At 36.1% G+C, this 25808-nt stretch overlaps 4 protein-coding genes, 1 long non-coding RNA gene and 1 other non-coding gene across 11 annotated transcripts; 3 read left to right on the top strand and 3 right to left on the bottom strand.

The window, feature by feature from the left end:
• Positions 1-918: 918 nt before the first annotated feature.
• On the top strand, positions 919-5303 carry LOC122304278 (heptahelical transmembrane protein 4-like). 3 transcript variants are annotated; one of them, XM_043116468.1, is made up of 4 exons: positions 919-1187; positions 1498-1769; positions 3188-3500; positions 4438-5303. In XM_043116468.1, the coding sequence occupies exons 2-4, from the start codon at positions 1510-1512 to the stop codon at positions 5089-5091; spliced, it is 1227 nt and encodes a 408-aa protein (XP_042972402.1). In that variant the 5' UTR covers positions 919-1187; positions 1498-1509; the 3' UTR covers positions 5092-5303. The 3 variants fall into 3 exon arrangements, with proteins under 3 accessions (XP_042972402.1, XP_042972385.1, XP_042972393.1); XM_043116451.1 differs by having other exon boundaries at positions 920-1187; positions 3188-3512; XM_043116459.1 differs by having other exon boundaries at positions 920-1187; positions 1481-1769; positions 3188-3512.
• A 72-nt stretch (positions 5304-5375) lies between these two features.
• On the bottom strand, positions 5376-5449 carry TRNAT-AGU. Its single transcript has one exon. It is a non-coding gene; the product is annotated as a tRNA-Thr (tRNA).
• A 2692-nt stretch (positions 5450-8141) lies between these two features.
• LOC122304272 (putative glycosyltransferase 7) lies at positions 8142-10005 on the top strand. Its single transcript, XM_043116442.1, has one exon. The coding sequence runs from the start codon at positions 8471-8473 to the stop codon at positions 9827-9829; it is 1359 nt and encodes a 452-aa protein (XP_042972376.1). The 5' UTR covers positions 8142-8470; the 3' UTR covers positions 9830-10005.
• An 8801-nt stretch (positions 10006-18806) lies between these two features.
• On the bottom strand, positions 18807-20163 carry LOC122304260. 2 transcript variants are annotated; one of them, XM_043116432.1, is made up of 4 exons: positions 20003-20163; positions 19826-19892; positions 19452-19724; positions 18807-19154 (listed from the first exon to the last, which is right to left on the bottom strand). In XM_043116432.1, exons 1-4 carry the CDS (start codon positions 20084-20086, stop codon positions 19048-19050), a joined length of 531 nt encoding a protein of 176 aa, XP_042972366.1. In that variant the 5' UTR covers positions 20087-20163; the 3' UTR covers positions 18807-19047. The 2 variants fall into 2 exon arrangements, with proteins under 2 accessions (XP_042972366.1, XP_042972356.1); XM_043116422.1 differs by having other exon boundaries at positions 19443-19724; positions 20003-20162.
• A 661-nt stretch (positions 20164-20824) lies between these two features.
• Positions 20825-22593, top strand: LOC122304253. Its single transcript, XR_006240975.1, has 3 exons — positions 20825-21389; positions 22015-22221; positions 22328-22593. It is a non-coding gene; the product is annotated as an uncharacterized LOC122304253 (long non-coding RNA).
• LOC122304236 (serine carboxypeptidase-like 7) lies at positions 21741-25035 on the bottom strand. 3 transcript variants are annotated; one of them, XM_043116388.1, is made up of 14 exons: positions 24784-25035; positions 24474-24619; positions 24139-24215; positions 23925-24047; positions 23604-23706; positions 23480-23517; positions 23292-23393; positions 23074-23196; positions 22809-22964; positions 22584-22655; positions 22378-22496; positions 22136-22249; positions 22007-22052; positions 21741-21904 (listed from the first exon to the last, which is right to left on the bottom strand). In XM_043116388.1, exons 1-14 carry the CDS (start codon positions 24957-24959, stop codon positions 21821-21823), a joined length of 1479 nt encoding a protein of 492 aa, XP_042972322.1. In that variant the 5' UTR covers positions 24960-25035; the 3' UTR covers positions 21741-21820. The 3 variants fall into 3 exon arrangements, with proteins under 3 accessions (XP_042972322.1, XP_042972337.1, XP_042972328.1); XM_043116403.1 differs by having other exon boundaries at positions 23074-23157; positions 24784-25034; XM_043116394.1 differs by having other exon boundaries at positions 23074-23160; positions 24784-25033.
• Between the last annotated feature and the right edge of the window lie 773 nt (positions 25036-25808).

Below are 25808 nucleotides of genomic sequence, written 5' to 3'. Positions count from 1 at the left end.
TAGTAGAAAAGCCCGTGAGAGTTTTGTTAGTTTTGAAGAGCCCGTGAGAGTTTTGTACTTCACTTGCCACCTGCTATAGTTTTAAACCATCAATAAGAATTAACAAGGATAAAGATTACTTCCAATTCTCGGTAGGACCTGAGTTCTACAGTATTTATTAATTTTAACCAAAGGAAAAAAAAAAAAAAAAAATCTATCTAGATATTTTTAAAAACAGTTTTACTATCTACAACCGATGGTGGAGAACTGCCGAGAAATCAACTGACCACGTCAGTCGATTAAAAATTAAATGGAGAGAGAGAGAGAGAGGATGGGGAGGGAGAGAACGAAACGAAGAGAAGTACGAAAAATGAATTTTTTTTTTTATTAAAATACATGTCCGGTTACAGGGGATTCTCTAAGCTAGTTGAAATAAGAGTTTCTCTATTAAAAAAAACTCCATATTATCCACTTAAAACACATAAAATGAGATTAGAAGATGTAGTTTTTATTGACAACAAGATGATTTAGTTTTGAACAAATAACCTCAACCTACTCAATCCTTGTCCATGTTCTTCCCATCCAACCACCCTATTTATGCCATTGCCTATGGGACACCACCGACAAAACAAAAAACAAAAGCTCCAAAAATAAGAACGAAACATTTCCATTAAGAGACTTTCGAAATTTAAAACTAGCTTTTGAGTACTGATCCGATCAAATCTTCTTAATTTCTTAAACTACCGATCTTAACGCACATGTATAAACTCCAACGATCCAACGGTCGTAATCGGTAACTGACTCCACAATTAGCCTCCAAAACTGATGGACAAGGCAGTACCAAATTAGCACAGTATATGGGGTCCACAAATGTAATGGTCCAAAAACTCCGAATTCTTTTAGGAACACGTCACCTGCATGTGTGTATAGATATATGTCGACAGTCGAAGAATCCCCCGCCTTGGCATCTCCGCATCTGTTTGAAGAATCTCTTCTCTTCATAAATATCGTCGGTATTTCCAACCGCCAAGAATTATCGACCAAGCCGCGCACTTTGTCACCATTTGATTTCCAATTCTGATCTCAGTGATCACCTGTAGTTGAATCTCCGCCTGGAATTCTTAATTGTATTTGTTATATAAAGGATCACTCGAAGAATTGTCTTCTGGGGCTTCTTTCTTTTTCAGCTGCTGGTTCTCCAATTTAAGGTGCCCTCTTTTGTTTTTCTCCCATTTTCTTTCTTTGCAAATCTATTGTTTCTCTAGTTAAAAAATAGACCAAAACGAAATCCTTTTACCGGTTTAATTTTCCGTTGCTTTTATTTGAAAAGAACTAAAACTTGTAATTAATGCCAACCGGGTCTGCTGTAACATGCTGAGCTGGAGCTTTACTTGATGAAAATTAAAAGCTTTAGAATATTGGGTTTTCTTTCTCTCCTTTAATTTCCCACCATTTTCTCGGCGACCAAACAGAGCATTGTTCCATTCTTTGGTTGTTTTAGTTAGTTTTGTTTGCTAGGTTGATCAAACGATGGATGATGCTCATCAAAGCGGTGCGGATATAAAGTTATCTTCTGAAGAATTGGATAATCATCAGACACGTTCTTCAGAGGAAGGGAAAGGGAAGAGATGGTGGAAGAAGGTGAAGTACCAGCTGGTTGAGTACCACTCTTTGCCTGGTTATTTGAGGGACAATGACTTCGTTGTTGGCCATTACCGGTCCGAGTGGCCGTTGAAGCAGGCCCTGCTTAGCATCTTTTCCATTCACAATGAGACACTGAATGTTTGGACGTAAGTTCACCGTTTCCTCATCTTAAAAAGAGTTTCATGGATTCATCATATTTTAATTTTAATAGAAGCAATTTAGAGCCTTAGCATTGATTTCATCTAAGTAATCTCCAAAATTTACCTAAAAGTACATATTTTTCATAAATTCAAAATTATTCAAGCCATAGCCTACATTGGATTAGTCAAAATAATAATAAAAAAATATTTTTTTAATAATAATATTTTTATTTTTTTCATATTTTGCAGCTACACTAACTATTTATTAATTAATAATTTAATTTTTACTTAAATTATTGTGGAAAACGTGGGTATGATATTTTGGAATAAATATCACTTTTGAATATATCACTTTTGAAGATGAAAAATGTGGGAATTGTTATGGAGTAGTTGGGTATGATATTTTGGAATAAAATATTTCTTTTGAAGATGAACAGTGCAGATCCAAATATAAAGAAAGCTTTGGAAATACTATAGCTTATATGTGAAGTTCCCACTATTTGACTACTCCAATGCAGCTCATTTAACCCATATTCCTTCAAATTTTTAAGACGTATTGGCATTTAGCTAAGCCAATGCCAGTGCTCTATCAGACATGTGGGGAAAGAAGTATTTTAGTTGTGTGCATAATCTTTTGTTTGGAAATGAGAGTTGTTGGGAAGAGGACCATCAATTTCTTTATTAAATATTGTTCCTTGAAAGGAAAACAAATGGAATAAATACGCTTACGCACAGACATTGTTCCCAAAGTTAGTAAGACTTAAGGTATCAATGACAATCTTAGAACAGATAAGATGTTTTACTTCAGTTATAATTGAATGTGATTTAGTGAAGACAGTCAACCAGATACAAGGTTATTTGTAGCACCCAAAACATTCTTGCCTAATATGGGTTTATTGATATTTTTGGTTAGTAGGGAAGTTGATGGTTATAGAATTGATCAAAATGACATATAAGACGATAGAAGAGAGAATATGAAAAGCTGAAAGGCTATCAATGGGACTAAGTTGCATTTTCTGACCCCATAAACGAGCTTAGAGGAGGTCTTAGGATCAATCTTGTGGGTTGGTGAGTTGTATTTATCTAAAAAATAACAGAAGTGCTAATTGTGATTGACTGTATTATTTTGTTAGAGTATCCCCTTTGGTGCATGAGTACATACCACATTTACCAAGAAAAAAGATGATGTTAAATTCAAAAATGCATAACATTTGGACAGATGCAGTGGGTTGACTGTGGTATTAAATTTGTTTATGCTGTATAATGCTTTGCTTTCGAATTTTTTCTATAACACATTTACTAATTTACCTATGTTCACTAATGTGCGTTGATATATGATTGTTGCTTGATTTGCGGTTCAGAAAGATACAAGGATCCCCTCCCCCTCCAAGTTTCTTTTCATTAAACTCATGCATTTTGTACAGGCATTTGATCGGGTTCTTCCTCTTCCTTTCCCTGACCATTTACACTGCAATGAAGGTTCCAAAGGTTGTGGATCTTCACACTCTACAGCGTTTTCCTGATGTGCTGAAAAAGGCTGACCTTCACAAAGTGCATGCAGAACTCAGGACATGCCTCCCCTCCTTGCCCAACATGCCTGATCTGCACGGGCTTAGGGAGGAGTTAAAGACTACATTACCTTCAATGGATTATCTTCCATCACTCTCGGGTTGGCATATTAGGGAGCTCCTATATAATTGTTTGCCTGAGCGATTTTCCAGTGGCAACTATACTGATGTATGCGTTTTGGTAATGCTTTTTCCCTAAGCACTCAAATGCAGTCACCTGCATGATTTTTTTAATTGATGTAGATAATTACATATGTTTTTCATCAAGTTCTTTTACTAAAATCTGGCTTTATGGCAGCTTCTTTCTCACAATGTCTTTCTCAGAGTTTTTTTTAGTAGAATCGGCCTTCATGGCTTTACAGCAGTTTTGCCACTGCAGAATTCCTTGAACTTGTAGTTATTGTTGTGTGGATGGATGTGGTTTGGCAGTATTTCAGAGACTTTCCTTTCAAAGGTTTCTTGATGCTCATGATTTTGATAGGGAAAAAAAAAAAGGTGGAAGAGGATTAATGTATGAACTTTATAGTTTGAAGCTTCTCCACCAAAGACACTACTAAAAAAATGTCTTGTAAAACATTTGGCCTGATTTCTTTATCTGGGGCTATATTCACCAAACCGTAGCTTGAACTTGAAGGCAGGTTTGTGAACCTATTTGATGCTGGTAGTTCATATCTTTAAGTGGTTGATTCTTTCACAATGCTGTCACTAACTGTTTATAAGTCTTCATTAAATCAGCTTTTTTGTGTTTGTTTTATTCGACCATTGAGACTTTTTTCCCCTTCTTTATAAATGGCCTGATACACTAATTATCACTGTCACTAGTTCTCACACAAATGTGTTGGACAACAGGTTCTTGGTTAGGGTATATTACATAGACGAAGATTATACCTGAAACCATGGATTTTTTGTGAGTTAATATCACACTAAATATGAGTCATTCTGAATCATATACTGTTAATTGTTTTCATTATCATTGATTGGCTTTTTTCTTTCATTATCTTATTTTATATCATTGATGGACTTGCTTTCGAAAGCTACACGTAACTAACTAATGTATCCTTTGTTTTTACTCATAAAAAATCTATCCTTCTTTTTTATTAATGCAGCATAGCGTGAAGGAAGAATTGGCAAACATTCTAGCACCCTTGATGGTGAGACCAATTACGCGGTGGCCATTTTTTGCATTTTTGGGCGGGGCAATGTTTTGCTTGCTAGCGAGCAGCACCTGCCACCTCATCTCTTGCACCTCTGAACGCCTATCGTACATCATGCTCAGGCTTGATTATGCTGGAATTGCTGCCCTTATATCTACCTCCTTCTACCCTCCCGTCTACTACTCCTTCATGTGCAACCCTTTCTTCTGTAACCTCTACTTGGGGTTTATAACTCTCTTGGGAATTACTACTGTTTTGTTTTCTCTCCTTCCAGTTTTTCAAACCCCAAAGTTCCGTACAGTCCGTGCATGTCTATTCTGTGGTATGGGCTTCAGTGGGATAGCACCAATCATGCACAAGCTCATCTGGTTCTGGGGCCAACCCGAAGCTCTCCACACATTTGGATACGAGTTGCTGATGGGGGCTTTCTATGGGCTTGGAGCGCTTGTTTATGCCACAAGGATTCCTGAACGATGGATGCCGGGGAAATTTGACATTGCAGGGCACAGCCACCAACTATTTCATGTACTAGTGGTTGCCGGAGCATACACTCATTACCGTGCAGGGTTGGTTTATCTCAGGTGGCGCGATCTTCAAGGTTGTTAATAGGAAAGCACTTTGAAGATTGGCGTGTTGGTGAGGTCGTGTCTGTTGTTTGCATCATGGATAGGTGAAGCAGATTATTACCGTGTAAATGTCTGCATCGACCCAAATGTGGGATTTGTTTGGTGACTTTTAGCAGAATAAAAATGGCATTGAGGGATGTTCATCAGTAAACCTATTATAAATTTGGCATATGAAAATATGGTTTTTGTCAATGGCTCATGTAATCGTTATGGGCACAACAAAGATTCGGTATTCTTCTTGTTAAGAAAACTATTAATAGGAGTTGCTTTCATTGAGAGTCGAACTCAAGACCTCCCGCTTACTAAACGGGTGCTCTAACCAACTGAGCTATGAAAGCTTTCTGATGGAATGGGTTCGGTATCAATGATATAACAAACTAAAAGGAGGAGCCACCCTATATTGTCTGTTATCTCAAACCATAAATGGTGGAGCAAAAGGAGGGAAGGGAGTGAAAGAGAAAGAGAGTTAAATGGAAATCCTATAATTAATTAAAGTCTACCAAATCCTGGAATCACCTCTATCGGGGGCCCCTTGGTTGAGACTCGCCCAATTAGATTGTCAATTTCAGTCCATTCATAAACTTGAGTTTATTCTGTCAGCCCATGAGATAGAGATTACCTTAATTAGAGCGGAGGCCTTTAACTTGAGTTTATACGCTATCCTATCTATGGCTATACCCGCTGCGGACACGTGTTGGAACCATTTAACCGCTTGATCATCCGTCCTAGTATTTATAAAATATTAAATATGGCGGTGAAAGAATTTCATGTGAGTTAGGTGTTTGTATACTTTTTTAGGCAAACTGGTTTAATGCGCATTCAATACATTTAGGAGCGCTGCTACATTTACAGAAAATTCGGTACCGAACAGTGTAAATTATTTATTTATTTTATTTACATAATTTTTAATCATTTTAAATATTTTTAAAAGAATAATACAATTTATAAAATATTTTCCTAATCATTAAGTAAAAAAAAAGAAGAAGATAAAGACACAATTCGCTCATAAATTTAGATGGGTATCGAGGGGTTGTCCACTTTCCTTTCTTTTTTGTTGTTTTTGGGTTACTGAGTATGACTGTATGAGTAAGTATTTTAATATCTTTGAAATCGGATGCTTAAAATAATGCATGATTTGAGGATGATTTTTTTCCACTTTTAAAGAACTTTTGTGTGAGGCATCATTTTGTTGCTGGGTGGTGCCATTGCTGCCTCGTCTTAACTCTAAACTCTTACACTAATTTGCCTACTTTTTGACCCAACTCAGCTTTCTTGCTTTTTCCAAGCAACTTAAAATCTCACGGCCCCACCCAAATAAAATAAAAAGAAAAAAATTCCATTGATAATTCCACCTCTCTTGCCAGTAATCCTTCAAATGGATACGCTGTCTGTTTTCAGCCTAAAATCACTGGGTAATCTTTCCCTTCTTTCTGCTGGGCCCTTCAACCCTAAAATATATTATATAACATTTATTATTATCCTAATACTATTTATCTCTTTCAACTTCAAAAATCATCATATAATAGAAAATCTAGATCAGAGTATTAGCCAAGTGATTATCTCGAACAGCAACCCCCGACTGACTTAAATGCACTACCATAATGCACAAATAAAGTGGCTTAAAAATCACTTTATATATCAAACATAACTGCATGCATATGAAGAGCTGGCTGCCCACCATGTGCGCCTTTTCTTACATATCTTTAGGCAAAAACAAAATAAACAAGTTTAGAACATTGGGCATCTTGTTGGAAAGGGAAATAATAGGGATCTCGGATCTCGTTCATTATTCCCGCTCAACTTTTTTTTTTTTAAATTATTTTTTAAAAAATTAAAAAAAGTTATTTAATTATATTGTGAATTTCTTTCATTTTTTTAAAATATTTAAAAGTGTTAAAAAGTAATTTGAAAAAAATATTAAAAAGTGTGTTTTTTTCTCATATCATTTTTTTAAATATTTTTTAAAAATAAAATTTACAATATAATTAAATATAATTTTCTTAATTTTTCTGTAAAAAAAATTTCAAAAAAAAAAAAAATTGAGCAGGATGATCCCAGCGGAATCCTTAGCATTGTCCTGTTGGAAATAGTGGTGCTGTCTCTCATCACTCATGGGTTGCTGGCTTCGAATGAGACTGGTTCGGTGATGGCATCAAGGACTTTCACATAAAGAAGGCACTCAACTCGATAATTGTCAGTGAGTTGCAGTGACAATGCCTCTTTCTTTTGGTAAAGCTCTCCCTTTTACTTTTTCGATATGCCATAAAAATAGGGGCATCTATTTATAAAATTGCTTGCCCACTCGCATGTTTATTTGCATACAAATGTGACGAGGATTGTGCCATCCATGGGGACGTACAAAGGTTTTTTTTTTTTTGTTTTGAACGAGTAATATTACAAAAATAATTTTTTTTATAATCCCTTCTAAAATTTTCTTTTAAACAAATAATAATTATATAAAATTCAAAACTCGATTTCCTTAAAAAATTAATTGACTAATTATAAAGTAAATTATAAATCTATTTCATCATTCTTTGTTCCATTATAAAATCAAGGTGAACTAAATGTACAGTAAGTCTGTCATTTTGATTGCATTTATTTATTTTTTTAAAAAAGAAACTGTGACAAACATCCCAGTTGACCCACCGTATCCATACATTTGATACAAGATCCATTTTCAAGTCCACTGCTGCCAGTGAACACCAATAATTAAAGACAAAAAAATTGTAGCCGGTTAGATATTGTACCCTTTTTTTTTAAATAATTTATTCGGAGACTACACTCCATTAATAATTCAACAATAATCTTCTTTTCTGTTTCTTTTTTTAATGCTCTGTTCTTCAGAATTCACAGCGTTCACGTGAAGCCCGTTACTTGCAGTACTGACAAGATAGGGTGACCCGAGGAATAGAAAGTAATGTGTCGGTAAGTTTCCACCTGTCAACGTTTATAAACATATTTACGTGTTTTTTTAATTGTTAAAAGGGTTGGGGGATCTCCGTTACCGTACTTCACGCCTTATCCCGTCCAAACGGTCGCGCATTTTAGCAAATCCGGCTCTACCAAACCGACACACTCCTTAAACCTTAACCTTGCACCACACATTCTGCTGTCACTCTCTATCGCCTCAATCTCGGGACGCCATTTTTGGAAGCTTATTACTCGTTCCTTCACTCAGCTTGCCGGTAGTAAAAATAAAAGAAAAACCCTCTCTCTCCCCTAAATTCAAGCCAATCGACAACAGATAGACGCAAACAAAAAAGAAGAAAAAAAAAACCACAGTCACGACGAGTGTCAGATGCGGAGAGTGACAGCACAAACCTAAATTCAAAACCTCCTTTGAAAACTCGATCTTTTTGATGGTGTCGCCTGACCACCCACGCCTTCACACAACCTCTCCCATGGCTAAACCATCCGTCCCACGCAACAAATCCTCTTTCTGTCTCAGCGACAGTCTACTCTTTATCGGCGGAGCATTCTTCGCTCTTGTGCTGGTTTGGAGCCTCTGGTCCTTTCTCACTCCTACCACCGATCCTTCTCCAAACCTTGGGCCCTTAGGCGACTCTCAATCCAAGTCCGCGAGTGGCGCAGACTGGCTGAATTGCGGGGAGGACTCGGCCGAGACGACCTTCTACGACGAACCGGAGCTGAGTTATTCGATTGGGAAACCGTTGGAGAACTGGGACGAGAAGCGAAAAGAGTGGCTGAAGCAGCACCCGTCGTTTGCCGCCGGAGCACGGGATCGCGTTCTCTTGTTGAGTGGATCGCAGCCGTCGCCGTGCAAGAACCCTATCGGGGATCATCTGCTGCTGAGGTTCTTCAAGAACAAGGTGGACTACTGCCGGATCCACGGGTGCGATGTCTTCTACAACAATGCATTGCTGCACCCGAAGATGGGCTCGTATTGGGCCAAGCTACCGGTGGTTCGGGCCGCGATGGTGGCCCATCCGGAGGCGGAGTGGATCTGGTGGGTGGACTCGGACGCATTGTTCACGGATATGGAGTTCAAGCTGCCATTAGAGCGGTACAAGGATCACAACCTCGTCGTGCACGGCTGGGCACACTTGATTTACGACGACAAGAGCTGGACGGGGCTGAACGCCGGTGTGTTCCTGATCAGGAACTGTCAGTGGTCGATGGACCTCATGGAGGTGTGGGCGAGCATGGGTCCGCAGACACCGGAATACAAGAGGTGGGGCCAAATACTGAGATCGACGTTCAAGGACAAGCTGTTCCCAGAGTCGGACGATCAGACGGGCCTGATTTACCTGCTGTACAAAGAGAAAGAGAAATGGGGGGAGAAGATATATTTGGAGGGAGAATACTATTTCGAGGGATACTGGCACGAGATAATCGGGACGATGGATAACATAACGGAGAGGTACAGGGAGATGGAGAGAGAGGAGGGTACATTGAGGAGGAGACACGCGGAGATAGAGAGCGAACAATACGGTGCGTATAGGACGCGGTGTTATCTGAAAGAAGCGGGGAACGGGAGAGGGAGCTGGAGAAGGCCGTTCGTAACGCACTTCACGGGATGTCAGCCATGCAGCGGGGACCACAATCAGATGTATGCTGGCGGGTCATGCTGGGATGGGATGCGGAGGGCTTTGAATTTCGCCGACAATCAGGTGCTTCGTAAATTTGGTTTCGTGCACCGGGATAGACTGGATTCCTCCCTCTCGCCGTTGCCCTTTGATTTTCCGGCGGCTGATTGAAATCAAACCGACATGTTGAACGTAGATTAATTATCCAATGGAGATATTTACAGCTTTCTGCTACAAAATAGTAATATTATATATATAGCTCTTTCATATTATCTATCATTAAAGTATTTTCTTAATTTATGCATTTTTCCGCATATTCTAAGAGAGTAAATGATTTACAAGTAGTACTTCAAATGTTGTCACTTTAATTTTGACGGACTGATCATATATATGTTAATTACCAATAAGAAATTAAATAAACTTTATATTTATTAGAAATCGTGTGATCATGTACTATCAATCATGAAGATATATATTTATTTTTAAAAGGGAATAGACATAACATTTACTCTCGGAAATCAGTGCACGATTGAAGGATAATTATGAGCTCTTTCTAGCAAGCACGGAAGAGTCGGAGTCGTAGTGGTGCAATTGGTATGAAAGCAGCCAATGTTGAAGGCAGCTCTTTGACTACTAATATTTCTTATCTGATTATTGTGCGAACACGCATGAAGGAGGAAAATTAAACATATATAGCGTGCTATAATGATCATATTGGTCATTGGTCTAATTTAGGCGTGAAGTTTTTGTTTGTACGTAGAAAGAATTGAGCGGGCGGCAATTGAGGGGGGCCCTTATGGTCTCTTAATTACCGCAAAAAGGCTACCAGAGTCTTTCACCGGAACCCCGTCACGTGGAAGGAAGGAAGTTAAACTATGAATCTCCATCGGAGATGATTATGGCATGCAGTGGTCCTGCGAGATTCATGCAGCTACGTACCTAACATTAATGTTGTTCATTATTTGAATCGATTTCCACATGTCTGATATTAATGTCCGGTGCAGTTTGTTGGTAAAAATATACAATAATATAATAAAAATTACAATAAAATTAACATTCAAATTAAATCAGTTTTAATTGAGGTACGGAAATCTCGCTCTCTTTAAACAGATTTAAACCCTTTGTGACGTATAAAATCTTAAATTAACCGGTACAATAGAATTCTTTTTGACTTGACTCCTCCAGTATACATATAACAACCCAACTGATCGTCGAATAGGTCAAACCAACTCTACACAAATAGTTGAGTCCAAAACTCTACTCAAAAAATACATCTCTTTATTTGAAAAATACACTCAAAATCATCTACACAATTTCTCTAATCTTCTCTTACTGAAAAATCACTCAGAACTTATTTCTACTCGTGCATATAAATGCTTCTCGTAAAACAAGCTTTTTAAAAAACTAAATGTTGGAATCTTTTCAATAATGACTCTTGATTCCAAGCAATGATGAGGAAACTGAATTTTGGTGGGAGATGGATAAATTGGATTATGGACAGTGTAAGTTCAGTATCTTATTCTTTTGTGGTAAAAATGAAACCTAGAGAAATGATCATTCCAACAAGATAGTTGAGATAAGAGAATCTATTGTCCTCTTATCTTTTCATCATGGATGTAGAGGGCCTAACCTGTCTTATAAACTCGCAGAAAGAAGAGGGGATGTTAGAGGGATAGCAGTAACAAGAGGAGGGACAAAAATTAGTTTTCTGCTATTTGCATATGATTGTCTCATTTTCTATAGATCAAAATTATCAAAATGAAACAAAGTTCAACAAATGCTGGAAGTTTGTGGAAAGGCCTCAAGTCAATTGATTAATAAACAAAAAACATCTTATTCAATACAAACTTTGGGACATTTGATAAAGAATAGATTACTCGAGTTGTGGAAGACAATTATGAGAGATATTTAGGATTGCCAGCTATAATAAGGAAGTCAAAATACCACACTTTCATATGCATAAAGGAGAGGGTTTGGAAAACATTGAACTGTTGGCATAATCAATTCCTGTATCAAGCTGGAAAAGATATACTCATTAAAGCAGCAATGCAAGCCATATCTACATACTCAATGTATAACACCTAGGCCCAAACCCGGCCTAGGCATACAATGAAGCCCAAATGCTTGAAGAAAATAACATTGCTTTTAGGGTTAGTAGTTTTCTTTTTCTCCTTGTCACTTTTCCTCCTGTTGAACCCAATGTTTCAAGTTTTGTATAATTATATATCTACACATGAATTTTGATGATAACAAATGAATTCAAAGAATAAAGAAGTCTCAACCTCAAGTTATCTATACAATAGAGTCAAGCATATCAAGGAAACAAGTATGAGCAAGAAGAGAACAAGTTCACATTAAAGTTATAGAGTAATGTTGTAAATCTCTTCAAAATTCGAAATTAGGATTAATGCTCAAAATTAATATTTTATCATAAAGTATTAAAATACATTTTTCACATGTGCATGAATATTTTTGAAAATTAAATTTGAAAATTTTGAAAGATGATTGATTGTCATATTTTACATGTGCATGCCTTGATTAAATGATTGAACTTTGAAGATATTAAAGATGATTGATTGTCATCTTTCACATGTGCATGTTTTATTTGAATATTTTCAAAAGTGATTGATGGTTTTTTAGACTTATACAAAAGGTAGATGATTTTATTTGAAAAATTTGAAAACTAAAGTATGCTCCTTTTGTCATATACAAAAAGTAAAAAATTAGGTTTGAATTTTTTGAAAAGGAAAGTGTGCTCCTTTTGTCATATGCAAAAAGTAAAAGATTAGGTTTGAATTTTTTGAAAAGGAAAGTGTGCTCCTTTTGTCATATGCAAAAAGTAAAAAATTAGGTTTGAATTTTTTGAAAAGGAAAGTGTGCTCCTTTTATCATATGCCAAAAGTAAAAAATTAGGTTTGATTTTTTTTGAAAAAGTGAATGATGTTGTCTTTGACATGTGAATCTTTTTAAATTTGAATATGAAGTCTCATATGCCTATAAATAGATCATTTGAGAGCTTCACATTTACAACACCAAGAGCATACAACATTCATTCAAAACTTTTATTCTCTCTTCTTTAAGCATTGAGCTTTAATCCTTGTTCATTTTGAGAGATATAGTTTGCGCTGTATTGTTTTTATTTCATTCATTGAGGAGTGTTTTCTGATAACCTACCCACTATTAGCTTTTGTATCAGAAAAAATGTGTGTATAACCCTTGTGCATATAGAAAGTATTCTACACGGGGAATAGTTGAATCACCACGTGTAAGGTGATTGCAAATGTAGAGGGTGTTTTACACGGATCCTTTTTAGCGGTGTTGTTCAAATGTGTAATAGATTTCTATCTCCACCGGAAGGAGATTGAATAGTGAATTTGGGAATCCTCAAGGGGTAGCTTGAGGCGATGACGTAGGTAGTGGGGCCGAACCTCGTTAACATACTGAGTTTGCTTCTCTCTTACCCTTACTCTTTATATTTATTATTATTTCATATTTTGTTTATATTTTATATTATATATTTGATTTATAATTGTTATTTTTTTCAATACAACTCAATTCACCCCACCTTTTGTGTTAGTCATCTGGGCAACACCTCCCAATTCCATCTCCTCCCCATTTTCTCTCCTCCCCAATACCTTCTTTGCAATTCCAACACCCCTCCCTACATCATCCGTCTCTGCCTTCCTAATACCTTGTTTGGATTGTTAATGTTTGGCTAAAAATATCTGAGCATGTTGAATTGGCACTGTTGGAAGGGATTTTAGGTGATTGAATGTGTAGTGACAATTGTGGATGTACAGTTGGTCCATTGTTAAGTTGATGTTTTGGTTGAGCAAGCATTGAGGATTTTAGTAGTTGTTTATTTAGGTTCAAAATGGTATATTGGTTCTATGAGTGGTAATGATTTATCTTTTCGGAGGTGGTGTTCAGTGAATTTCAAGTAGGGAGGATGAGTTCTGGTTGGATACTTGTCATGGGCTTGTTGAGCTGAATGCCACAGATGGGCGAGGTTCGGGAAGTTATTTTTGGGTTTGGAGTTGAGAAGTTATCGAGTTAGAAGAATTGGAGCCATGGGATCATCATCATGGAATTGTTTAGTTATGTTGTCTTATTTTAGATATACTAGTTTAATTATATTAATATATAGTTTGTAGTACCCAGCCCTTTAGCCCATTTGTATATTTGTATGAAAAAAATCACTCTAAGTGTCACCTTAGGGCTTTGGCTTTAAAATTTTTCTTATGCACACACACAGTAGCCATTCATCTTCTTCTTCCCCTACTTTCATTTCAAGTTCAGCCGCACTTTTCATTTTGCTTTTGCATGTTACACAGCTAGCATTTTCTTTCATCTCCTTTCATAAATATCCAATAAGATGAAATCATTAGACCTTCAAATCTGTAATATAGTTTCCTTAATTTTTGGTTATTAGTTTCTTTCTCTACTGAATGGTTTTTCCCTTATAAAAATCCAAAATCTTCTTTCAAGACGATTTTGAAATCCTTACCATCTCTCTCTCTCTCTCTCTGAGAATAATCTACCTTTTGAGTCTTTCCTACAACTTGGTTGATTTCTATAAGTTCATTTTTTTATTTTCAGTATATTTGGTTCTCAGTGGTGTGAGAGGATTTGTTTTTATAATATCATAGTATTATATTTTCTTAAACTTTTCTTTGCGGTTTCAGTGAGTCTCCATTGGTTTATCACATTTGTATCTGGGTTTTGACTTATTTTATATTGTTTGTGCATATTATATATATATATATATATTTTTTATATCTTTCCACTTGCTTTTATCTTTATTTGTTTTATGCTGTTGTCTTAAGTGTTGATGAAAAACAACCATTGTTCATGTGGAAATTTTAGGACTTTGAGTGTTAATTTGTTTGACATAAAGTCTGGGGATAGATTTTTCTTGTATAAATCGATGAGGTGGGTTTTATAGTGTAAAATTTGCACACTGATACAAGTGCTTTTTTCATATGTTACAACACTATTAAAACGCTAGTATTCTGATTAAATGAAAAGAAAATTCAATAATAATTCATGTTCCAAATGCTGTTTTAAATTGATTGACGTTCAATTAGTATTATTATGAGCAATTGCATGTTTTGTGTCGAGTCAATGTTACGTTGAGTTGGATTTTAAAGCAGGTTTGTGTTTGTATTTGTTATATATCATTTAGGTCTTGAATAATATGACTGTTTTTGGCAAGTGGTAATTCAGGTAATAAGATAAGTAGGTTTAATTAATCTGAAATTTTAATTTATTAGAAGATTCTAAACTCTTTATTTCTGTTAAAGCATGTATTGTTCAGGAAATAATTTTTGCATTGCATAAAAATATTAGAGCATCTCAAGATATATTATTATATCATGAAATTTGTGACTTGAGCCAAAACTTTTATGTAAGAAGTTATGATATATTTATTAAAACTTTATTTGCATTATAGTTACGTGAAATGTTATATGAGTTATATGATAGTACAGTACTGTTACTAATTTTTGTTTGGGAGGATAACTACATTGAAGGACTTTGAGAAGGTGTAGATCCACTCAATGAGAAATGTATGGGATGATAACTATATTAAAAGATAATGAGAAGGTGTAGACCCTAAATGCAAAAAGAAAATGGGAATGACAACTACAACGAAAGATATTTAAGAAGATATAGATCTCAAATGAAGAGGGGTTTATGGGAAGGGTATCTACCCTTGAAGGGGTAGTTTCCCAATGGAGACATTTTTTGAAGAATATTTATATGGTATAAGAATTTTATTTTACGATGTCATCATGATGTTAGTTATTAATTATTTTTGCTTATTAGTTTATTTTTTTAGACTTATATGTTACACCCGGCTTAAGCAATCATACTTATTGAGCTGTGGACTTACCTTCCACTTGTAAAATTTTATTTTACAAATGTTAAAGGGGAGCAAGACAAAAAATAAGCTTAGATGACACATGGAAGGGTTAAATTAAGAGTGATGGAAAAAGTAACGTAAATGAGATAGTTGGAATTTTAGTTGGTGTTATTTTTATGTATGAACAGTTCGAGTTATTTTAATATTTTGAACCCAATATATGAGAAACTTTTTATTTAGTTCTTTTCTTATTATTGTTTGCGTTATCATTTTGAAATCAATGGAAACACCTCCAATAGTTAGAAAAAAATGGGGGTATTACATAGTTTGTATTAATTATGGTTAGTTAATGATTGAAAGTAGTTGGCATTGTCAGGTAAGCAATGCTCCTATACTAAACATTGCCTAAAAAATGAACTAAGGTTGATTTTATGAAAACTTGAATATTTTGTTATGGACTTTGGAAACAACCTTTGTCATTTTTTTTTTTTTGCATAACTCACTGTATTCGAATAAGAAAAGAAAACAGTATATTTGTCATGATTGATGTAGATATGAGCAATTTTTGACACTCTGTTTCTCATTTGGTTATTTTCTTATTATTGTTTGTGTTATCATTTTGAAGTCAATGGAAACAACTCCAATAGTTAGAAAAAAATGGGGGCATTACATAGTTTGTATTAATTATGTTTAGTTGATGATTGAAAGTAGCTGACATTGTTAGGTAAGCGACGCTCCTATACTAGACATTGCCTAAAAAATGGACTAAGGTTGATGTTATGAAAACTTGAATATTTTGTTATTGAACTTTGGAAACAACCTTTGTCACTTTTTTTTTTTCCTACATAACTCACTGTATTCAAATAAGAAAAGAAAACAATATGTTTGTCATAACTGATGTAGACATGAGCAATTTCTGGTACTCTGTTTCTCATTTGTATAAATACAGGAAATTTTTAAATTTGAAAAGTTTTGTACTTGATTATATGAATATAAATTGTATTTGTTTAGTACTCTATTGTGATATGAAATGTTGAATCTAGGAACTTCTAGTATGACATTTTGTTTCTGCTTCTGTCATAACCTTATCACGAGTGTAAAACTGCGACTTCTGTTTGTATTGGTGCCAACATCTTTGTTTCTGGTGCACCCATTTTGAAGTTAAAGTGGTTTTATGCATGATCTTTTTTGTATACACACTCAAGGCCAAAAGAATTATAAAGGGAAGACCTCAATTCTGTTTTTGCTCGGTTGATCGCCAGTGTTTGCACAACCCTATCATAGGGATTAAACATGGAATCCATTCTATTATGCTGCTGCTCAATTATGCTATTTCAAAGGACCTTTGAAGTTTAATATTTCTGAATTGTTGTTATGGTATTTTTAATTTGTTTTGTTCTGCATTCTATAATTAGCTCATGTTTACATATTAATATATATTAACTACTTATTGAATTGTTGATAACTCACATAATTATCTCCATTATATTTTTAAATGATTTTGATGTTTTAGTTGAAGATCAAAAATAAGAAATATGAGCATAGTGGAATAGGTGCTCAAGGTTACAAGAGTCTACAAAAGGATTTTATTCATGAAACTAATCATATTATTTTAGTGTTATTTTGGGATATTGACGATGTTATTGAGACTTTGTGGTGTTCCTAGCATGGATATTTCTAGCGGGCCACCTTGCAGTGCATTTACAATTTTTCTTTTTTCTTCTATTTTTTAATATTTTTTTAATATCCTTAATCATCAAGGAAAAAAAAAACACAATTTCAGAAATAGTCAATTTCTTAACCATTATGTAAACAATAAATAAAAAAATTAAAATAATTATGCAGTAAGCTTGAAAGACTCTACTAGCATTTTCCTCATAGTATATATATTGGAGTAGTTCATTGATGTCATTGTAGAGGAATGTTTATATTTGATTCGAACTAATAAGTTTTACGTCTCGTTGAGACTTTGGAGTTTATACATGTATTATGAGATGTACGGGGCATTATACGATGAGGTTGTTTAAACTTCCAAGAAGATTATGCAGAGAGATCTCAACTATGGTTCAAATATTTTGGTGGGGACAAATGAAAAAGAAAAATGAAATACAATGGAGAAGATAGGGTAGGATCAGGGAGATAAAAAGTAAAGGGGGATTGAGATTTAGCGATATGGATCGTTTTAATGGGTCCATATTGGCTAAACAATGTTGGAGACTGTTACAATATCCAAAGTCTTCAGCAACAAGGATTTTTAAAGAGAGATACTAATGGAAATTCAAGCATTCAAAATTGGGTCTTCGGCCATCTCTGATTTGGAGAAGCTTGCATGCTTCAAAGGATTTACTCAAAGCAAGATTGAGATGGAGAGGCCCTGCAATGGTTAAGAACTTTCTATAGAAAGCAGGAAACAATTTATCACCCACAAAAGCAGGAGGGTGATAGATAATCCTACATGTGAAGCTGTCAAAGAGAAGATGAAACTTTTATGCATGCTTTATGGGATTGCACTGCTGCAAATGATGTTTGGGTGGTAAATAATAGTCCTATTAAAAAATGGTCTAAATGGCAAGTCGATTTTCTAAAGCTGTGGGAGAGGATGACTGATAGATTGCGTCAAACAGAGATTGAAGAGACTATGGATTAGAAGAAATTCATTTATTTTTTAAAATAAATTAGATAGACCTCAAGAGGTGGTGCAGCAAAGAATGGATTGGAAGAGTCTTAAGAAGCACAAAACCTAAATAAATTTGAACAACAGACAAGGTATATAAACATAAGTATGGAAGATGGAAGAAGCCTGAGGAAAATTTTGTAACAGTGAACTGGGATGCAGCTTTGGATAAGGAAAAAAGAAAGATGGGAATTGGAGTTACAATTAGAGATTCGCAAGGTGATATTCGACTGTCCCTTTGTTCTTCGAGGAAAGATGTTAACCATCTAGATATTACTGAATATATTGCTTTGTGGAGAGCTTTAGAAGTTTGTAGGCATATGGGATTCTCCAATGCTATTTTGAAGGTGATGCACAAGCCTTAATAAGGGACAAAAACAAGGGAAGAAAACTAGACTAACTATGGCCAAATGATAGTGGGATATCAAGAGGTTCATCCATAGCTGATCTTCATGGAAAATTCAATTTATTCATAGGGATGGAAACACAATAGCTCATCAGTTAGGGAAGCCGGGGGACCTAACATTGGAGGATGAGAAAATTTGGATTGAAGAAGGTCCTTATTCTATTGTCAATACTGTATTGAAGGAAAAACATTGTATTGATCAATATTGATGGAATGAAATTCTGCATTTTATAGAAATGTTACCGCGAATTATAGCCATGCATTAGCTTCTTTTTTTCAGAGGAATGTTACACGAATTACGTTTTAAAGAAATATTCTTAATTTGGCGGTGTCTCACGCAACTCCTTTCCTCCTGCTCTATGACTTGACTCAATGCAAATTTCATCACAGCAAAGCGATTTCAGGTGGAACTCGGAAATCCAATCCTTTTGGATTTTGATTTTTTATCAGCAATTGTCCACACTAGATGATGACTTCAGTCCTTCCTTTGCCAGTCTTTTGGCCATCCTTCTTTGCTTCAGTTTCTTCTGGTTAACACCAGCAGCCTTCTCTCCTGCACAAATACATATAACAAAACAAGGTTTCTGTACTCAGTGCTATCAAACGATCCATTATGATCTGGCCATACCATGCTTATTTAAAACATACATTGGAAATTTGGAATAGACTAATGGGTCTGTTTGTTACTAATGAAGCGAAAGAGGAATGGAATCGACTGTCGTTGTTAGGAAATAATACCAACATGGAACCCGGTTCACCACTCTTTTGCGTGCTAACCGTTCAGGCGGGTGTCCCATGTGTGGGTGAGTTGTGTGTGCATGCGTGTCGGGATCTTCCTCACCTGACTTACTAGTTGTAGCGTCGAGTTTGTTCTCAGTGGCACTACGTCGAACGGCTGGAGGTTCTTTTTCTACGACATCGCCGTCTCCACCGCCACGGTCGCCGACATCATTCCTCGTCGAAGGTAACAACGGCCCAATAATTTTTCCGCGGCGGCAGGCATCCTCCTTAAGCTTCTTCTTGCGAAGCCTCTTCCTCTGAGCCCTCGTCAGCTGCTGAGGCCGCACTGGTTCACCATCACCATTATCATCACTTGTAGAGTATCCGGTTTCTTCCAAATCGTCTGAGTTTTATTCAACAGTGAAATCACCAATTATGAATAATATTGAATAAAAATAAATCATATACGGAAACCTGGAATCAGATCCTCGTGAAAGGCGAAACCTGGAATAAGATCCCCTTCAAAGTCTTCCCGGAGTACGTTCACCGGTTCTCTTTCCTCCTCGTCTGGCTGTTCAAGTTTCGTCTAATTAGAATGCTTATTGTGGACGAAGCAAGGCAAAATAACAATGAGAGAGAGAGAGAGAGAGAGAGAGAGAGAGAGAGAGAGAGTAGTGATACCTGTAGTGGAGGCGGCAGTGGTTGCGGGAAGAGCATGTTGACGACGGCTTCATTGAAGCGGCGTCGTTTTACTTCCCGGCTCATTCCTTCAGGATTGGGGGAAGACTGATGAATTTTATTTGTATGCTCTTTATATGTTAATGTTATACCATATCATTCCATCGGTCTTTTATTATTATTATTCGAATGCGTTGAATTGCTGCAAATGTGTAAAAATCTTTTGATTTATTTTCTCATTTATTTTTATTATTATTCCTATGCGTTTAGTTGAGTAATGAACGATTCATTCGTCAATTCATCTATCTTTTAAATTTGAGAAATAATATAGTACATAAATATTATCCAGTCGTTTTAAAAAATAATTTTAAAAAATAAATTTAAAAGATAATAAGATTTATTTTTAAAAAATTAATATTTTTTATATAAATATTATATTTTTTATTTTTTTAAATAATTATATAATTCTTCCGTACGATTGGAATTATTATTTTTTTTATATTTTTTTAAATATTAAAAAATTATATATATATTAAATTCTCTCTATATAAGGATGCGGCTACTATGTCGTCCCAAATGTACCGTTGGACAGTACTTTTTTTTTTTATTTTATATTTTTTTAATCATTTTCTTAATCATTAAGTAAAAGAAAAATATATCAATACATTTAAAATTACTTTCTTAATTATTAAATAAAAAAAAAAAAAAATTTTTTTATTTTTCAGCGGTCAACCCGGGCGGTCAACCCCAGGCGGCATACAAGCTTTATCCTTTATTATAAGAGAAAAAATAAAATAAAACACACAGTTAAAAAGTTAAACAGGCACAACAAGGTCAAGTGCGTCATTTAATAGGGTTGCCCTTCGTTGTTTCCTTTCGTTTCTCTCTGTATCGTTGTCCTTCCACAGTCGGTAGAATTTTTCACCCACTATTGGGCAGAGATGGTCGGAGCTTTGGCTCCGACCACGTCCTCCCCTAGCCAGCCCCAGTGGCTCTGTCCATACGATTTTCCGTTTGTCCCTTTTGTTTTTCTGTAGTTTATGGTTTTGTTTCCACTCCGTAGCACTGTTTCTAGCTGATCTGCTACTTCTCGGTATCCTCCTTCACGCACGCGCCGCCTTTATAGCCTCTAAAGCCGCCGATCTTCATGCTGGCAATAGAAAACTGCAATTTTGTACGGCGCATTTGATACATGCACGGCTCTTGCCGTGCACGTTTAATACGCGCAGCCGCGTCTTGGAGCGGCTTCCGAGGCCATACGCAGTCCTTCTGACTTCACCGGCCTTTGATCCTTCGGATCAGCTCGTCCGCTTTCTTCCCAAGGTGGCGTGTTTTCCCCACGCACCGCCATAGATAGTGTTGTCCCGCCGACGACTCGGCCTCGACTCAGGTTGCTACCCTATGTTACTGTTTTTCCTAACTTGTGATCAAGACAATTGATTGTGATAGTCTCCTCTAGCCGTACCATATCAGCAAAATGCAACGCACTTCTCTCAACTACGACTTTTAATTATAGATTTATAGCCTGATTATTAGACTATGTAATATTCACTTTAAAGCGGCATCCCGTGTGGGATTGGGTTGGAGTCAATTTTTGATAAGATAATCCAATTTTAATTTTTTTTTTTTAGTGCTGCTGTTGTTTGTTTGTTTTGAGAAGATTGTTGGGACTCTCACCCATAAAATCTTGTATTATTATAATTTCGTAATTTATTTATGAAATATTTGTTTGCGGAGAAAGAAAAAAAAAAAAATTGCGTCATTTATTAGAAACTTACACAGCATATTCTGCTCTCTGAAAATATTATCAAAACAGAGTGATTACAGTGGTTCTTGAAAAATCCACCTTCTGAACATGGCATAGCATTCCTTAGGCATGTACTCCGGAGCTGTGTGACCCCCTCCCTGCATAATCCTTACTTATTATAATTCCATTTACTTACTTCCACTAGCTCTAAAATAGAAAATTAAGCATTCTGTACTCTTCAAGAATAACATAGTTCTTGCCTTTACAGTTGCAAATGTGAGGTCGTTTGAATATCCCCTTGTGAATCTGCAAATAATCAAACATCAATCACAACTGGTTATAGAACTCCGCATTGTTAAAGCACATCAATATAAAAAATCTACGCCTACCCGGCAACTTGAAGATCTACCAGCCATGGCCGCCACTCGTCAACAACGGACAAATTTAGAGATTTGATCCACAGTTGCGTCCCCAAGTATGGAATTTCAAAGTCATGATCCCCACTGCAGGATACATTTGTATGGCAACCCAACTTATTCTCTATTAACATCTAAATTACTTGTTTCTTTTCAATGTTTTAGGTTGCTTGCAAATGGAATGAGTAGAGGGCAGAGAAAATATGTGATCAAACCTATATATTAGAGCTCGATACCCCTTAATGTTGAGATAATAATGAAAGCTTACAGCACTCTCAACATCTTTCTTGTAAGGTAAGTCTATTTTACATCTTATCCAAACCTTTACTGTTCCCTGATTTTCACCATCAAAAGCAGCATTAAGCTTATATCCTAATCAATATGTAATTTATGGCAACACCTTGCATCAATATATCCTTACCTTTCTGATATGAAGTGCTTTCTGCACCCTGATGTCATTTGCCCATATGTGGCAGAGAAATTTATTGTAGTTCTGTAATATTCGGCAATCGGCGATCAATATTTTCACAACCACTGAACAAAACTTATCTCCTGTGTGTGTGTGTGTGTGTGAGAGAGAGAGAGAGAGAGAGAGAGAGAGAGAGAGAGAGAGAGAGAGAGAGAGAGAGAGAGGTGAGGAGTTTACTCTACACCCAAATCTGGGATATTTAGGAAGTGACATATAGGATTCTCCATATATTTCCATAAGGTATCTTCGATTTTCATCCATCTTATTTAACGGGCGAAAGTCAGTATAACACTTGGGCTCCAAGATATGAGGTCTGTTTATCCTTTTAGTGCACTACATAAGCAAGATGGTATGTAAACCAAATCAATTATGCAGACAAAATAGTGGAAATATAGAGAATTTAATTTGTCAAAATGGAAATGACAAGGGGTGTCCTACCAACCTTTGCGATAGCTCGAAGATCATTTGCGCACTGTATGTTTCTTGAGTCTATTACTCTGTACTCACCTTTGCAGCTCCTTTTAGCCTTCTGAGAATAATGAAAAGTGGCCTCTACTTTTTTAAACTGAAAGGCTACTGATGGATAAGGATTACGAAAAATGTTGCCGGCAATGAATTTTTGTGTTGATTGGACTAGTTAGGAAATCTACAAGAAATAACCTTGTAAAGCTCATCTGGAATGATTGCCATGCGATGAGCAAATGGAACTCTTGAATTGTCATCAAATTTTGGATCTGTTCCCGGATTACCAATCGAATAACCCTGTAATTGTTTTTATATCGTTATGTGGTCGTGGATTATAGCAAGAATCTAGCAAAGTAATCCAGGAATCGTATTTTCTCACTTACTTTGAGATTGAGAAGTGGCGAGTCCCCAGCCTCAATACCTGCAGCAGCATGATTAAACTGGTTTTTGGTAGAAAAAGAGAAGCTGTGGGAACTTTCAAAAAGGAAAGGACATGTTTGTCATTACCATCTGACATTTTTTGAACAATGATTGGAACGATCTTGCCGGAATATGAGTCACCGGCGATATATAGGGGATTAGCAATGAAATTGGGATGACTGAGCAACCACTATATAACAAGGCCAAAATTATAGGCATAAATCAGAATTTATGAACAACAAAGTTGTTTCAAAACAGATGTATTTCAGAAGTTGTCAATTTCTTTAAATTCTAACTGCACCTGCATTGGAGGGCCTGCCATAATCGTATAGAAAAAAAAAAAGAAAAGAAAATTGATGAATTTTCACTAATGCATAAACTTGAATATGTATGAAGATGATCTTGTACCTTTCTTACAAAATCATAACCCTGACAAGCAAATTTCGTATCTGCTGTCCTCGACCCTCGCGAGGTCCTTGAATATGAGAATCCAGTGCCAGCCGGCGAGTCTAAAAATATTATGCTAGAAACCTAGATACATTTCACAATTATCCAATACATTTTAGAAAAACAGATGAAGAGCAACCTGAAAGCACAATCAAAGCCAATAAATTGCATTTACCTTAGTCCACGAATATGGATTCACTGTTAGAGAAGGTAGGCTTCCATTGTACTCGACCATGCTAAACTGTAAAGGACCTTTAGAAAAAAAATCCAAAACGAAGTAAAAAGGAAAACCATTGTTACCTATATTCATTTAGAATAGAGAGATGGCAGTGTCAAGGAACTGGTACTGGAGCTGCATTTTATGAGAAATGACAGTGTCGAGGAATAACTGGTGATGCGATATAATTACTACATCGATTCTTTCAGGTAGTGGGGGACAAGTTCAACTTTCAATTCATTAAACCCAGGAAATTCTAAATGAAAACAAAGCATAAACAAAGGAAGAGCAACCTATCTGAAACGCAAGTCCAGAGAGAGCAGAGCATCCTGGGCCACCAGTGAGCCAGAGCACAAGGGGATCGTGTCTAGGATTTCCTTCAGATTCGATAAAGTAGTAGAAGAATTGCACTTCGTCCTTCTTATCCACGCCAATGTATCTGCTTGCATACATTTAGTACGGTGGATTATAGATGGACGAGTACATGTTCCTCTAAATATTGTATTCCTTTTCTTTTCTTTTAATGAATCTTTTAAAAGTATCATAAAATGACAAAATGAAAGCACTAGTAGTAGTAGTAGTAGATGTGGGTGGCAGGCTTACCCGGTTTCAAGTTTGAAGGGCAGAGAACCAGAAAATCCAGGCAGAGACTTGATAATTGAGAAAGAAACCGCAGGCTTTGAGAAAAGAAGTAGAAGGATAAAGGGGAAACACACACACTTGAAACCATATTTGCCATAGAACTTTGGTACATTGTGCTCACCATCTGATGCTGCCATTTCTCTGAAACTTTCTTTTGTTGTGTGGAATATGAAAGTGCATACTAAGTCCCTTGCAACAAGAGTTGCATGTGGCTGTGCGTGTTCAAGTGCTCACCGTGTCCATTTTTTTGCTGATTTTTGTTGCATGTTAGAGTCGTGGCACGTGTATAAACGACCACATGGGCTACTTTATAAATAAATAGATAGATATATTTTGTTGCCATACATATTTTTACGATTTTAAATTTTATACCCTAAATTATCACAATTGATACTCTGCATTGTCAAATTACAAAATGAAAAAGCCAACACTTTACCTCCAGTCAAGTCCTGTGACGTGGGTTGAATTTCACAACAGATCTGATGTCTTCTTCTGCGCTGTGGTGGAGGTAGCCCTGTGTATAAGCAGTGGCGTGTGGGGTATAATGGAAATAGGTAGGAGATTCCAAAGATAAGCAAGAGCGAGCATCTTTTAAAGTCTACAAGTAGTGGTGGTCAATTCGCAGACTCAAAGCCTCTGCTTTTCTTTTTATTCGTTTATTCCTATAGGTGTAAGCAATTAACTTAATGATCAAGGATAAAAAGCAGTTAATCAGTCACACCCTAAAAAAACTTTATTCTTAAGCCTAATCCAACGGAATAAAGTAGTGTTAACGTGGCTCAGCCCTCTATATTAATCCTAGTTTCAGTTTCAATTGTTTCTGAGCTATGACTGAGTCAAAGTAGTAAGGAATCAATTAGTAACTGAGCTCATTTTTGTTGGTCAAGGCCATTCTATCATGGAACAAATGCCCAAGGAATTAACTGTCCCCCATGCTAGATGGGCGCAAGTGGGGGTGGTGAGGGCGCCACTATATATACATCAAT

This window comes from Carya illinoinensis, chromosome 1 (genome assembly GCF_018687715.1).
Source record: "Carya illinoinensis cultivar Pawnee chromosome 1, C.illinoinensisPawnee_v1, whole genome shotgun sequence".
NCBI classification, from domain to species: domain Eukaryota; kingdom Viridiplantae; phylum Streptophyta; class Magnoliopsida; order Fagales; family Juglandaceae; genus Carya; species Carya illinoinensis.
This window is presented reverse-complemented; position numbering and strand designations above follow the sequence as displayed.